Consider the following 16,023-nt stretch of genomic DNA (forward strand, 5'->3'; position numbering starts at 1 on the left):
AACCCAACTTTCCAGCCTAACAGACAACAACAGGAAACACACTTTGCTTCTTTTGATGGGTGGCCTAAAGAAGATAGAGAAGTCCAATCTCTCCTTCAACTACAGTAACAATACAATGACAATAGCAGCAGAGATGCATCTTCAAAGGACATAAAGGGGGTGGGAGGAGGATGGGGATCCCACTAAGCAATTACTGACCTGGAAGAGACAGTAACCTCAGCCATTTTAACTTCCTAGCTCCTGGGAAAACAAAGGAGGCCCAGGACCCATGACTGACTCAACGGACAGCCTAAAGGTAAAAGGGTTGGTTAATGATTGGAGAATTATTGTTTATTTGGGTTCCCCCTCCTCCACCTAAAGTCTGTTGCTGGGACTCTCAACTGTCTGAGCCCAATGGAAGTGGAAGAACAAGGGAGCCCACAGTTGTAATCTATTCACATCAGGGAGAACAGGCAAAAGCAGGGTGGACAAGAGAGGAGGGCGAGCTGGGGGAGGAAACAGAAGGCAGCTGGCCTGGACATGGGTGGCAGGCTTAATAGGAAATGGGAGGATGGACTCCTCCAGCTTCCTCCACAGATAAAAATGACACTGGAGAAATTCTTGTATTGTAGGGCTGGGATAAAGGGATAATGCCAAGCTGTTTGTTTTACTTGATGAGGAAATGGCCATCAGGCTTTTGCCCAACTCAAAACTCAAACATCCCTCCACCATATGGCTGTTCTGGGTGGTTACTTGTTTTCAAAAGACACCGTCTTATTTAATTTCCTTTCAGAGCATTAGAGTGACAAATTTAGTCAAAGGATACAATTTGGGATGAAGAAAAGATGTGAGCTGCTTATATGAACTTTTTACCAAGCTGTAATTAGCATGCGAAAGTAATTCACAAAAAGAAAAGTTAGAGAATGGCATCATAAAAGCAAGCCAGGGAGTTAGATTACCTTTCTTTTTATAAATGATGAAACAGAGACCCTTATTTTTATTAATAGAAATTATGCCAATGGAAAATACTGCCCAATATAACAGGTAGGGAACAAAAACCTATTTTTAAATTTCTGCAGAAATAAAGGCACATCATTCTGTCTCTCCCTTCTTCCTCATTACCATTTAGTCCTTTCCAAGGCAGTCTCTAAACATGTACATCTCCCTTTTAATTTCTTTCTTAATCTCCTGCATTGGCTTAATGTCTTACTTCATATTCACTTTCGTATTTCTTCATGCTCTGACAACCCTTACTGAAGACGTGGGTTAAATAAATAAATATTCCTCTGAAGTCACAGAAGGGAATATTTAGGACAACAGCAGGTAACCTCACCAACTACTGGATACTAGACTTGAAAAGCCTAGCTTACTTACACTTGAGAACAAAAGTTTAAGAAATAGAAAAAAACACTGGAACATTCTAGTGGGCATTTAATGTTATTTTTATAACTCCCACTCATTCTCACTATCTCTCCACATACAAATTTTCAAATTTCTCTCTCCACAAAATAGTTCTGGGTGGCTATCCAGTTCATATGCTATGATGCTGTATGGTCCTATACATGACTTAAGCTCTGCCCGTTGGTAAAGAGCCTTTGAGAGAACTAAAAATGGCCAACTCTCAAATTGTGCATAGTCCAGAATTATACCAAATTCCATGCCAAACCTGGCTGGACTGTCATGGCTTTAATCAAATTAGCCCAAATTAAAACCAAATTAACATCAGACATTATACTTAAGCTGTCAAGACACTAAAGCACACACCAAGAAGCCTTTTATTATTCTAGGTTACAAGTACGAACTTCAAGACTAAAAACAAGGCACTTAATGCTTTCTCAACTAAATTTCCCCATCAGGAAAATAAGTATAATTATCATCGCTGCAAAGTTGAAGGCATAAAGGAAAACATCTTTTGGAAAGGGAAAACATTTTTCTCTCTAAGTCTGTATTTTTAATCACAACAACTGTGTAAGTGAAGGTATATCTAATTATTTTAGTTCCTTTAAGTTAGGTATATTCTATTTAATCTGTAAATATTACAAATATTTCAATTTTTCTAGGAACCTATTTTTCCTCAATGCCACCACCTCAGTCAATATTTTAACAAATAAAAGATCCTAAGACTGACTGTGAAAAAATGCTATTTCAATTGAAAAATATTTCTACTAACAGCTTTGTTTTTGTAAGGAAAAGACAGACACAGACTTAAGAGAACACGGGTCTTACCAGGATGTCGATCATCAAATGGGTCTGGATCTCCCTTACGATATTCTTCCGTCTCTTTTTCAATCAATTCAGACATCCTAGCAAAAAGGGAAAAAAGCGTCAGCTCTGGAGAAGCATACAAAAAACGCGTCACCACTGACAACAGTCAATTCACAAGTGTAAAATAAAAGCAAAAAAGTTAGAAAAAGATTATTTTCTGAAGAAGGCAAGAGATCTAAACAATTTCTACTCCCAAACTCATTCTTCTCTGCATTTTCTCTGCCACACACACATGCACACACACACACACACACAAAAAAAAACAAACAAACAAACAAACAAACAAACAACACTACCATTCCATCAGAAGCTCAGGCAAAAACCCAAGAGTCTTCCTTAAAACTTCCCTTTGCTCATTCCCCATAATTCCTGTTAGCTCTACCAACAAAATAACTCCTGATTCCAATCACTTCTCTAACTCCTATCTAAATCCTGACCACTCCCTACCTCTGTCCACTTACCATTTTCAAATGCTTGGGCTACTTGCCTTTTCACTAGTCTCCTTGTTTCTTGTTTCCACACTTGACCTGAAACAATCCATTCTCCAATTTCCAATGACTCATCACAATAACCTGAATTAAATCAAAGTTATTACCATGCCTTCGTGGCCCTAATAACCTGGCTTCTACTTGTTTCTCTGACTACTTCTAGCCCTCCATCTCCCCTTCATTAAGTTTCAGTCACATGGCATTCTCAGTTCTTCAGAGTCCAAGTTCACTCCTGCTTCAGGGCCTTTCTGGTGTGCTGCCACCTGAGCCTTTAACATTCTTCTCCACATCTTTCTCCTCCCAAGTCACTCTCTTGCTTATTATCCTGGTTTACTGTCTTCAGAGCTCCTATCATCAATACCTGAAATTACTGTATTAATTTGCTTGCCTATTCACCATATCCTACCTACCCCAAGCCCCACTGGAAAATAAGCCCCATGAGAGCAAGGACCCTGTCTGTCTCGTTCATCAATGCATCCCCAGAACCTGGTAAAGGGTCTAGCACATAGAAGATTTTGTTGAATGAATAAAAGCACAGGTTCACAATGCTGAACTGGTATCCTTGACACTTCCACCTAAATACAGAAATACTGAAGCAATAAATACAAAAAACACACCCACACAGAGCATTTAATTATGAAGGGTCAAAGTAGAAATAAAGCAAAAAAGGCAGAAAGCAACCCTAGCAGGGAGAGAGAGGAAAGGAGAAAACCACCAAACCAAACAAAAAACCTTTTATGTCAGAAATAGTGTCCCAAGTACAATGAAAGCAACAACCTATGTGACGTATGAAGAAGTCTGTCCCGACCCTCATAAGGAATCCTCTGCTAGACAAAGCATCCTGATAGAAGTTAGAAATAACTGTATTTAAAAACAAAGTATTTAATTCTTAATTAACAAATTAAGGAACAGTAACATTTTTCCAGGTGTAGAATGTACCATATATTAGCACGCACTTTATATTTTAACATCAAGAAGAAAGTAATCTACAAGTTTTTTCTTCATTTCAGACCATAAGCAAACACAAGAAACTATAAAATACACTCACTTTGCCAAGAACAATGGTAATAACAAGGCTCATCAAGTAGCATCTGACACCAAAATTTATTACATTCACCTATGCTTAGCGTAAGAATCTCAATGCTCTGACTTCACGAAGGCACATTTCAGCACAACTGGTTTCTCTCCTGCAACCTCCTCTAAAATAAGCCTCCAGCCTCAAAACTTTAAAAATGTAGGGTTTTTGCTAAGAAGAGAAAAAAGGAAGAGAAATGCTTCTCAATACACCCTTCATCATAGAATGACAACAGGTATGTATACCAAACAAACCAAAGGGTTCCAAGTGGCAAAAGATCAAAGGTGAAGGAGTTATTTAAAAGGACCTCTGGTTCAACATGGCAAAGTGAACATTAGGCTTTACAAAATCCCACTAAAATGGAAAAAGTTGAAAAGGTAAATTACAAAGAGAAATGAAGAAGAGATATAAAGATAAAAGAGAAGACACCAAAGTTTTGAAGGTCCAACAGGGATGGAGGAGTCAACCAACCAAGGTGAGAAAGCTGTACACCAAATATTTGCAAAGATGGTACTAACAAGAATCAAGCCAATTCAGGCCTCAATGGCCCTAAACTGCTTAGGTTCATAACTGCAACAGGAGGGAAAGAAGTAAGGGCTGAAAAAGAGGGATGCGTGCAAGTCTGTAAGGAGGCAAGTCTATAAGAAGAATATGGGCTTCCAGATCCCTTCCCTGATCCCACACAAATGTGACCACCCTCCCATACCCCAACAAGAAAATGGAAGTTCACTCCAGAAAGAAAACAAACAAGGACGACTCCAGACTCAGGGATGCCAGGCACAATGGAAGAAAGGGCCCTTACTAAACCATAGAAAATTAAATGAAAGAATACATATTGAACTAGCAGACTCTCTAGCCCTACTGTATAGGTAGCTTCCAAAAATGCCAGATATATGCCCTCAAGGAGAGTTGGAGGATTCTTCCACTAAAGCCACCAGTTGCAAAGCTCTACCACATGCACTGACTTTCTTCTTCATGGAAATACAAGAAGACATTTAAGGAAAACCACCATTATGGAAAACAGGGACCAAAAATTTAGGGGAAAAAAACTCAGAAAAAAATGCAGACAATAACAAATGAACAAAAAAATCTATAATTTCCTAAAAGAAATAATGCATCCAACAAGAACAGGGTGACATTAAAACAGACATAGACGAGAAGCTAAGATGGAGGCATAGAGAGGAGTGGAAGACTGTTAGTCTCCCCCGGAACAATTCATAAATGACCAAGAAACTAGTAAATAACCTGGAATAACTGTGGGGAGACAAACGTACTGTCCACTCATGATCCACCAACCTGAATTGGGAGGAATGCCCGAGATCACAGCATAAAATCTGTAAGTAAAATTGTGGACCCACGCTGAGAGCCGAGAGCCCCTCACTCACAGAAGCCTCGTGGTACTAGAAAGCCGCACTCTCTCAGCCCAGCTCCATCTGGGGTTCTAATGTTAACTTCTCAATAGAGACAGTGAATCTTCAAGAAGCAGACAAAGGCTTTTGGTGACAACTGACCTTGGGAGAGTGGGGGACATATCTGTCTCAGGACGGGAAGCCCAAAGGAGAGGGTGCTATCTCTGGCTGATGGGTGAACCTGGGAGATTTTCTGTCCCTTTCTCTCTCTGTGGAGAAAACCTCAGCCATTTTCAGCCTGTACTGTTTTGCAGTAAAGACAGCCTCAGACATTTTAGAATCAAAACACTTTGATCAGCAGAATCAGAGAAACAAAGACCTTATTGATATGCAGATGACCTATCTGGAGGGGGCACAGCTTCCCAAGAGGAAAGGGAGGGGCACAGCTCTACTGCCCACCTTTGCCTTTCGGGAACCAGACCCCAAAGCCTGGGGGAGGAGAGCCACAGGCCACACCCTCTTACACAGGCAGTGACAGGCTGACAGGTGCACCTGCTGGGCAGAAAAGCACAGGTGTATCAACCTCTAAGAAAAACCATCAGGGAAACCAGATACTGAATACTTCCTCCTTCTGTGACCTGAGCCTGTTCTCGTCTGGGAAAACCTGATTGGGGTGGCCTAGGAGGTCAGATGCCTAGAAAACAGAAAACTACAACCTACACTAAGAAAAACGAAGCTATGGCCCAGTCAAAGGAACAAACGTACACTTCAACTGAGATACAGGAATTTAAACAACTAATGCTAAATCAATTCAAAAAGTTTAGACACGATTTCGCAAAAGAGATAGAGGCTGTAAAGAAAACACTGGGCATACATAAGGCAGAAATTGAAAGTTCAAAAAAACAACTAGTAGAATCTATGGAAATGAAAGGCACAACACAAGAGATGAAAGACACAATGGAAACATACAACAGCAGATCTCAAGAGGCAGAAGAAAACACTCAAGAACTGGAGAACAAAACACCTGAAAGCCTACACGCAAAGGAGCAGATGGAGAAAAGAATGAAAAAATATGAGCAACATCTCCGGGAACTTAAAGATGAAACAAAGTAAAAGAATGTACGTATCACTGGTGTCCCAGAAGGAGAAGAGAAGGGAAAGGGGGCAAAGGCAATAACAGAGGAAATAATCAATGAAAATTTCCCATCTCTTATGAAAGACATAAAATTACAGATCCAAGCAGCGCAGCGTACTCCAAACAGAAGAGATATGAATAGGCCTACGCCAAAACACTTAATAATCAGATTATCAAGTATCAAAGACAAAGAGAGAATCCTGAAAGCAGAAAGAGAAAAGCAATCCATTACATACAAAGGAAGCTTAATAAGACTATGTGCAGATCTCTCGGCAGAAACCATGGAGGCACGAAGGAAGTGGTGTGATATATTTAAGATACTGAAAGAGAAAAACCGCCAACCAAGAATCCTATTTCCAGCAAAGCTGCCCTTCAAATACGAGGGAGAGCTCAAAATATTTTCCGACAGACAGACAATGAGAGACTTTGTACACAAGATACCCACCCTACAGGAAGTACTAAAGGGAGCACCACAGAGTGATAGGAGAAGACAGGAGTGCATGGTTTGGAACACAATTTTGGGAGATGGTAGCACAGCAATGTAAATACACTGAACAAAGGTAACTATGAATACGGTTGAGAGAGGAAGGTTGGAAGCATGTGAGGCACCAGAAGAAAGGAGGAAAGATAAAGAATGGAACTGTGTAACTTGGTGAAATCTAGAGTGTTCAACAATTATGTCGTTTTACAAGGGAGAACAAGCAAATGTCAACCTTGCAAGGTGTTAAAAATGGGGACGCATTGGGGGAGGGATGCAATCAACATAAACTAGAGACTGTAACTAACAGAATCATCGTATTATGCTTCCTTTCATGTAACAAAGGCGATATACCAAGGTAAATGCAGATAAGAGGGGGGATAGGGAGATACTTGACATTGGTGGTGGTGTTTGACTCTTTACTTTGATTTAAGGTTACTTTTCCTTTTGCTACTTCCTAGCTGTCATTTTTTTCCTCTTTCTTTTGCCTCTCTACCTTCTTTGACTCTCCCTCCTGCCTTGTGGAAGAAATGTAGATGCCCTTATATGGATAGTGGTGAAGGTGGTAAACACATAAATATGTGACCATACAGAGAACCATCGATTGTTTACTTAGGATGGAATGTGTGGTGTGTGAACAAAACCATCTTAAAAAAAAAAAAAAAAAAAAAAAAATTGGTTGATGACAAAACCTCAAAGGCAATATACTAGTGAAATAAGCCAGACACATAAGGACAAATATTGCAGGGTCTCACTGATAAGAACTAATTATAATATGTAAACTCACAGACATGAAATATGAGGTACCAAGATATAGGACGAGGCTTAAGAATGGGGAGTGGTTGCTTAGCATGAGGAGAATGTTCAACTAGGATGAACTTAAATGTTTGGAAATGAACAGAGGTGTCAGTAGCAAGATGTGAGAATAACTAACAGTGCCAAATGGCGCGTGAATGAGGTGGAAAGGGGAAGCTCAGAGTCATATATGTCACCAGAAGGAAAGTTGGAGATCAAAAGATGGGAATGTATAAAACTGAATCCTATGGTAGGCAATGTCCATGATTAACTGTACAAATATTAGAAAACTCTTCCATGAACCAGAACAAATGTATGATAATACAACTAGAAGTTAATAATAGAGGGGCATATAGGGAAGAAATATATACCTATTGCAAACTATATACTACAGTTAGTAGTATTTCAACATTCTTTCGTAAACAGTAACAAATATACTATACCAACACTACAAGTCAACAATTGAGGGGGGTTGGTTAGGGATATGAGAGGATTCAAGTTTCCTTTTCTTTTTTTTTCTTTTTCTTTTTTCATCTTTCACTTTATTTCTTGTCTGGAGTAATGAAAAGGTCCTAAAAATTTAATAAAAACTAAGTGCAGTGATGGATGTACAGCTGTATGAGGGTACCAGGGGCAACTGATTGTACACTTTGGATCTTTGGATAATTGTATGGTATCCGAACAATCCCAATAAAAATTAAAATTAAAAAAAAAGACACAAACATAAACGTAAGAAGAAGACTTAGAAATTATAACTCACGTAACAAATAAAAGTTCAAAAGAGTGATCAGAAGACAATGTCAAAAAGTGAACCCTAATGTAAACTATGCATTTTACTTAATGTGCCAGTTTGGATATATTATGTCTCCCAAAAAGCCATGTTCTTTAATGCAATCTTGTGGGGGCCGATTTATTAGTCTTTGGATTAGGATGGAAACTTTTGATTGTTTCCATGGAGATATGACTCACCCAACTGTGGGTGATACTTTTGATTAGATCATTTCCATGGAGGTGTGGCCCTGCCCCTTCAGGGTGGGTCTTGATTAGTTCACTGGACTATTAAGAGAGAAGCTAAGAGCTGATACAGACCAGATGTTTGCTAACACTCAGAGATGCTTGGAGATGTGGAGATGCTAAGCTAAGAGATGAAGACCTGAGTTTGCCCCAGAGAAGCTAAGAGAGACCCAGAGACATTTTGGGGAATGCCATTTTGAAACACAACCTGGAAGCAAAGGAATAGCAGATGACAGCCACATGTCTTCCCAGCTGACACAGGTGTTCTGGACACCACTGGCCATTCTTCAATAAAGGTATCCTGTTGTTGATGCCTTAGTTTGGACACTTTTATGGCCTTAGAACTCTAAATTCGTAACCAAATAAACCCCCTTTATAAAAGCCAATCCATTTCTGCTTATAAAAGCCAATCCATTTCTGCTATTTTGCATAACAGCAGCATTAGCAAACTGGAATAGTTAATATAATTATAATAATATTGATACAGCAATTTTAACAAATGTACCACACTAATGCAAAATGGGGGAGGGGGGCAGATACGGGAACTATGTACTTTCTGTGTAACTTTTCTATAAACCTACAACTGCTCTAAAAAATAAATTCAATCAAAAAAAGTGGAAGAAACTGTTAAGACAATTTCTCAGAAAACAAAGCAAGCAAAACAAAGAGGTAGAAAATGAGAGGAAAAAGTAAGAAAATTACATGCTAAATCCAGAGGGCCCAATATCTACCTAACAGGAGTTCGGAAAGAGAAAACAAAGAAATCAGGTCAGAGGATATAAATAATTCAAGAATATTTCTCAAAACTATAAAAGACGAGTGTTCTAGTTTGCTAATGCTGCAGAATGCAAAACACAAGAGATGGAGTGGCTTTTATAAAAAGGGGTTTATTTGGCTACACAGTTACAGTCTTAATGCCATAAAGTGTCCAAGGTAACACATCAGTAATCAGGTACCTTCACTGGAGGATGGCCAATGGCATCCAGAAAACCTCTGTTAGCTGGGAAGGCATGTGGCTGGCGTCTGCTCCAAAGTTCTGGTTTCAAAATGGCTTTCTCCCAGGACGTTCCTCTCTAGCAAGCTTGCTCCTCTTCAAAACGTCACTCACAGCTGCACTGCACTGAGTTTCTTCTCTTTGAGTCAGCTCATTTATATGGCTCCACTGATCAAGGCCCACCCTGAATGGGTGGGGCCATGCCTCCATGGGAATATCTCATCAGAGTCATCACCCACAGCTGGGTGGGGCACATTCCAAGCAAATCTAATCAGCACCAAAACGTCTGCCCCACAAGACTACATCAAAGAATATGGCTTTTTCTGGGGGACATAATACATTCAAACCAGCACAACGAGGTTCCATATTGAAAGGATCACCAATATGCAGTCAAGTGAATAACAAAGACCCATACTAGAGAACACCATGAAATTTCATAATACAAAGGCTAAAAGGAAGATCTCAAAAGTTTTCAGAGAAAACAACAGCTTACCAACAAAGCTTAGAGAATTAATACACCATCAGACTTCTCAAAGGCAACCTAGCTTCAAATTCCTGAAGGAAAATTATTTCAACTTAGAATTTTATACCGAGGCAAATACCAATTAAGAATAAGAATAAATTGAAGTTATTTTCAACCATGTAAAGTCTCAAAAAAATTAACTCCCATCTACTCCTTCTCTGAAAATTACTACAGATGTGTTCCAACAAAAGTTGAGTATAAGCTAAGAAACAAGACAGTATGGGATCCAAGAAATAAGAGTTTCAACAGGGCAGAGAGGTGAAGGGAAGTCACAGGATGCAGCTGTAAAACAATCCTGGAGAGCAACTAGAACAGACTGGAGCAGGATAGAGGGCTCCAGAAGGGATAACTCCAGGAAAAATGGCACAGATAAATACCCGATGTTTGCCAATGAGAAAAAGAACATTCCAAAGTATTTTACAATGCTATTAGAGAATGTGAAAAAAGTTAGTGATAAAGACCTGGAAAAATATGCAAACAAGTAAAAAACATAATTTAAATCCTAAAAAAAGAAAGGTTATATGTCCCAGTTTGCTAATGCTGCCGTTTTGCAAAATACCAGAAATGGATTGTCTTTTATAAAGAGGGGTTATTTGGTTACAAAGTTACAGTCTTAAGGCCATAAAGTGTCCAAAGTAAGGCCTCAACAACAGGGTACCTTCACCTAAGGATGGCCATTAGTGTCCGGAAAACTTCTGTTAGCTCGGAAGGCATGTGGCTGGCGTCCGCTTGCTCCCAGGTTGCGTTTCAAAATGGCATTCTCCAAAATGTTGCTCTTGGGGTGTTTTGTCCTCTCTTAGCTGCAGCTCTTCTTCAAAATATCACTCTCAGTTGGCTCTCCAAAATGTCACTCACAGCTGCCCTGAGGTCCTCTGTCTGTGAACTCCTTTATATGACTCCAATGATCCAATTAACACCTACCCTGAATGAGCAGGGTAACATCTCCATGTAAATTATCCAATCAAATGTTTCACTCACAGTTGATCGAGTCACATCTCCAAGGAAACACTCAATCAAAGGATTCTAATCTAATCAACACTAATACACCTGCCCCCACAAGACTGCATCAAAGAATATGGCTTTTTCTGGGGGATATAATACATACAAACTGGCACAGTGAACAAAAAAGGAATCTACCTGACTTGAAAGTAAATAATTTAGAGCCATAATAAATATTGAACATTGACTTGAACCAAAATTTGTGATAAACTACACTAGGGGAATGAAGGGGTACATGAAGATCTCCTATAGTAGTACACCAAATAATAATTTCTAAAATTAGTAAGAAAAAGCAATAAAGCATATTATTTAGAAATAAAGCAATAAACAAAAGAACAGCTAAAAAGATTTTAAGATAGTTTATTGGCATAAGGAACAGAATTGAGTGCCCAGGTGATTTTCAAAAATGGTGCCAAAACCATTCAATGGGGATAGAATAGTCCCTTCAACAAATGGTTCCAAGACAACTGGATATTCCATGCAGAAGAAGGAAGGTGGACCCGTTTAACACCATATACAAAAATTAACTCAAAATGGATCAAAAACCTAAAACGATAAAATTCTTAGAAGAAAAAAATCTTTATGATATCAGATTTGGCAATGGTTTCTTAGTACAACACCAAAAGCATAGCAAAAAATAAATAAATTAGATTTATTTAAAATAAAAAAAACTTCTATGCTTCAAAGGACACTAATAAGAAACTGAAAAGATGACCCACAGAATGAGAGAAAATACTTGTAGATCATATACCTGATAAAAGACTACTGTAAAGAATATATAAAACAAAAGGACAAATAATCAAATTAAAAAATGGGTGATGGACAAGAAAGCTATTTCTCCAAAGAAGATACACAAATGGCCAATAAACACATGAAATGATGTTCAACATCATTAATCATTATAGTAAAGTATATAAAAACCACAATAAGATACCATTTCATGTGAAATAGGTTGGCTATAATCAAAAAGACAGATGTAAATATCACCCTATAATTAAATCTAACCTTAAAAACTCCCTAAAAATAACCCTTACCTTAACCATAAAAACAATCTAATTTTACACCTAATCCTATCCCTAACTCTGACCTTAACCCTAATACAAAAACAAAAAATAAGCCTAACCCTAAGCACATCCCTACAGACAACTCTAACAACCACCCTAACCCTATACCTAAACCTAAAACTAATCCTAAAAACAATCTAACTCAAACCCTAAACTAAAACGTAATTACAGGTGACATCATCAACACAGCAACCTAAGACATCCACTGGAAAAGCTCGCCTCAAAAACAACTAATAAAAGGACAGATCCAACTTGCTTGGAATTTTGGAGGACATTTCAGACTGGAGAAGGACTCTACAGTGAATCAAAGAAAAAAAAGAAAAAACCACCAAAAAAGGTAACAGATCTATGATATTGACTGATAATCAGAATCTGTCCTCAACCCCAACTCAAGCCAAGCCCCTGCAGCTTAAGAATGAGGATATTAAGAATATCAAGAAAACAATGTGTGAGCAACAAGAATTAGAAGTTCAAAAAGAAACATAGACTTCCAGGAAGATGGCAGAATAAGTGAGGCACAGCAAAATTCTCCTCCATGAAAGAAACTAGAAAAACCCTTAAGAGCGGTTTCAGGGTACGAACAGCCAGAAAGGGACTTCTACAATACGTCGTAGGGACCTGGATGAAAAAACTTGCATTGCAAAGAATAGGGTGAGTTTATTCAGCCAGGTCCACCACCAGGGTCTGGCAGCAACAAGACACCTGCCAAGCAGGGGAGGGACAGCTCTCCACCCCTGCGCACCCATTTCAGGAATTAGCTGGGGAGACAATCCTTCTCAGCCCCGCAGAGGGGAGCTCCCATGAGTGAAACTGGGAAACAGTGGACTTGTATCAACTACCTTTACTCTACCTCAAGGGAAGCCCATGGTTTGCACAGGCAAGAGGTGGGGATAGGCGAAGACATCACACAGAAACACTAGGAGCCCCTCCCACACCCAAGAAGCTCACAGGTGCACAGCGGGCAGGGAGACGAACACATTTGAGCTGGAAGGTGAGATGTGCAGCCCCACACCCCAAGAGTGATCCACTCAGAGGCTCGGTATTCACCAGACCCAAGGAGCCCTTAAGAAGACTCAAAATTAAATCACAAAGTACACAGGGACCACACTGCAATTCCAAGGCTGACAGTCCCCACTTGTGCCGGTTTGAATGTATTGTGTCCCCCAAATGCCATTATCTTTGTGGTCTTGTGTGGGGCAGACGTTTTGGTACTGGTTAGATTTGCTTGGAATGTGCCCCACCCAGCAGTGGGTAATGATTCTGATAAGATGTTCCCATGGAGGCGTGGCCCCACCCATTCAGGGTGGGCCTTGATCAGTGGAGCCATATAAATGAGCTGACTCAGAGAGAGGGAACTCAGTGCAGTGCAGCTGTGAGTGATGTTTTGAGGAGGCGCAAGCTTGCTGGAGAAGAACGTCCTGGGAGAAAGCCATTTTGAGGCCAGAGCTTTGGAGCGGACGCCAGCTGCCTTCCTAGCTAGCAGAGGTTTTCCGGACGCCATTGGCCTTCCTCCGGTGAAGGTACCCGATTGCTGATGTGTTACCTTGGAAGCTTTGTGGCCTTAAGACTGTAACTGTGTAGCGAAATAAACCCCCGTTTTATAAAAGCCTATCCATCTCTTGTGTTTTGCATTCTGCAGCATTAGCAAACTAGAACACCACTACACAAGATCTGGGGTGCTGATTGGATTTCCACCTGGTTTGGACCCCACCAAGGGCACAGGTGAACTTGGAGGGAAGCTGGCTTGAAGGAGAGAGGTGGCTCAAGAGCACAATCTGCTGGGAAGACAGGGAAAGGGCGCTATCAAGCTGTAGATCTGCCAAAATATATACATGTGTTCAAATAAACCTGCATTTCCCAAAATGACCTTATCAAGATACGAAAATGCCCCAAAATCAAAATTAAATCACAAAGCACATGAAGACCCAAGAAGATATGGACAAGCCAAACGAACAAATTAAAAAGCCAAGGAGAAACAGAACATGGCGCAATTAACAGAAGCAGCACACAAAAATCACCAAAACAACTTCAGTGGATTGGCTAAACACATAAAGGACATCAAGAAGACTCTAAAAGAGCATAAAGAAGAATTTGAAAGAGTAAATAAAAATATAGCAGCTCTTATGAAAATAAAGGATAACATTGATCAAATACTAGACACAACAAGCGATTTGAAGAGGCAGAAGAAAGAAGAAGTGCAATACAGGAAAGGAAAATCAGATGCAAACACACAAAAGAACAAATGGTGAAAAAAATAAAGTCGAAAAATTTGACATGGATCTCAGGGAAATAATGTACAACATGAAGCGCACAAATACAAGAATCACTGGTGTCCCAGGAGAAAAGGGCTAGGAAGTGTATTTCAAGACATAGTTGGGGAAACTTCTTAACCCTCTTAAACTAAATAAATATTCAAATCAAAGAAGACCAACGAACTCGGAATAGAATAAGTCCAAACAGACCCACTCTGAGACATATACTAATCAGATTGTCAAATGCTAGACGAGAAAGTCCTGAAAGCAGCAAGAAAGAAGCAATTCACCACATACAAGGTAAACCACATAAGAAGTTCTGACTACTCGGCAGGTACCATGGAAGCAAGAAAGCAGTGGAATAATGTATTTAAGACTCTGAAAGAAAAAACTACTAGCCAAGAATTCTTTATCAAGCAAAGCTCACCTTCAAAATTGAGGGAGAGTTTAAAATTTTCACAGGCAACAAATGTTGAATTTGTTAACAGGAGACCTGTCCTGCAAGAAATACCAAAGGGAGTTCTACCAGTTGAGAAAAAAAGAAAGGAAAGAAAGTTCTGGAGAAGGGTACAGAACTGAAGAGGATTAGCAAGAATAACTTAAAGGAAAAAAAGGGGGGGGGGATCTGACAAATAAAACAAAAGGATAAAAAAGTTGGTTCAACAACTGCCTTTCACGGTAATAACTTTGAATGTGAATGGATTAAACTCACCAATTAAAAGATACAGATTGGCAGAACGGATTAAAAAGTAAGATCCATCAATATGCTGTTTACAGAACAGTCACACCCAGCAACAAAAGAGAGATTGAAAGGGAAAGGATGGAAAAAAATATTCCAAACAAGCTGCAGCCAAAAGAAGGCAGGGGTAGCAATACTGATATCAGACAAAATAGACTTTAAATGCAAAGATGTCATAAGAGACAAAGGAAGACAAAACATATTAATAAAAGGGACAATTCACCAAGAAGAAATAACAATCAGAAATGTTTATGCATCCAATCACAGTGCTCTAAAGTACATGAGACAAACAGTGGCAAAACTGAAGGGAGCAATAGACATTTTTGCAATAATAGTGAGGGACTTCTTTACACCACTCTCTTCAATAGATACAACCACCAGACAGAGGACAAAAACAATGTGGTAAATGGATTAGCCTTAACAGACATTTATAGAGCATTACATTTCAAATTACCAGGATATACATTCTTCTCTAGCACTCATGGAACATTCTCCAGGATAGACCAAATGCTGGGGCATAAAACAAGTCTCAATAAATTTAAAAAGATTGAAATTATTCAAATCACATTCTCTGACCATAATGGAATGCTACTGGATATCAATAAACACCAAAGAACCAGAATATTCACAAATATGTGGAGGCAAAACAACACACTCCTAAACAATCAATGGATCAAAGAAGAAATTGCAAGAGAAATCGGTAAATATCTAGAGAAGAATGAAAACGAGAATGAAAATCTCCAGGAACAAATCAAAACCTATGGGATGCTGCAAACGCAGTGTTGTAGGGGAAATTTATAGCTCTAAATGCATATATTAAAAAGGAAGAAACAGGTAAAGCTAAAGACCTAACTGAACAACTGAAGAAGATAGA

At 39.3% G+C, this 16,023-nt stretch overlaps 1 protein-coding gene across 6 annotated transcripts in view; it reads right to left on the bottom strand.

The window, feature by feature from the left end:
* DCAF1 (DDB1 and CUL4 associated factor 1) overlaps positions 1-16,023 on the bottom strand; it is a 94,187-nt gene that overhangs the window by 48,039 nt on the left and 30,125 nt on the right. For all 6 annotated transcript variants that reach the window (XR_005210631.1, XM_037797298.1, XM_037797280.1 and 3 more), the window contains one exon: positions 2,206-2,282. Coding sequence is in view for 5 of the 6 variants with exons in the window: in XM_037797298.1 (XP_037653226.1) it covers positions 2,206-2,282 (77 nt within the window). In the remaining variant the exon portion in view is untranslated. The remainder of the gene's footprint in view (positions 1-2,205; positions 2,283-16,023) is intronic.

Source organism: Choloepus didactylus, chromosome 1 (assembly GCF_015220235.1).
Source record: "Choloepus didactylus isolate mChoDid1 chromosome 1, mChoDid1.pri, whole genome shotgun sequence".
Classification (NCBI taxonomy): Eukaryota; Metazoa; Chordata; class Mammalia; order Pilosa; family Megalonychidae; genus Choloepus; species Choloepus didactylus.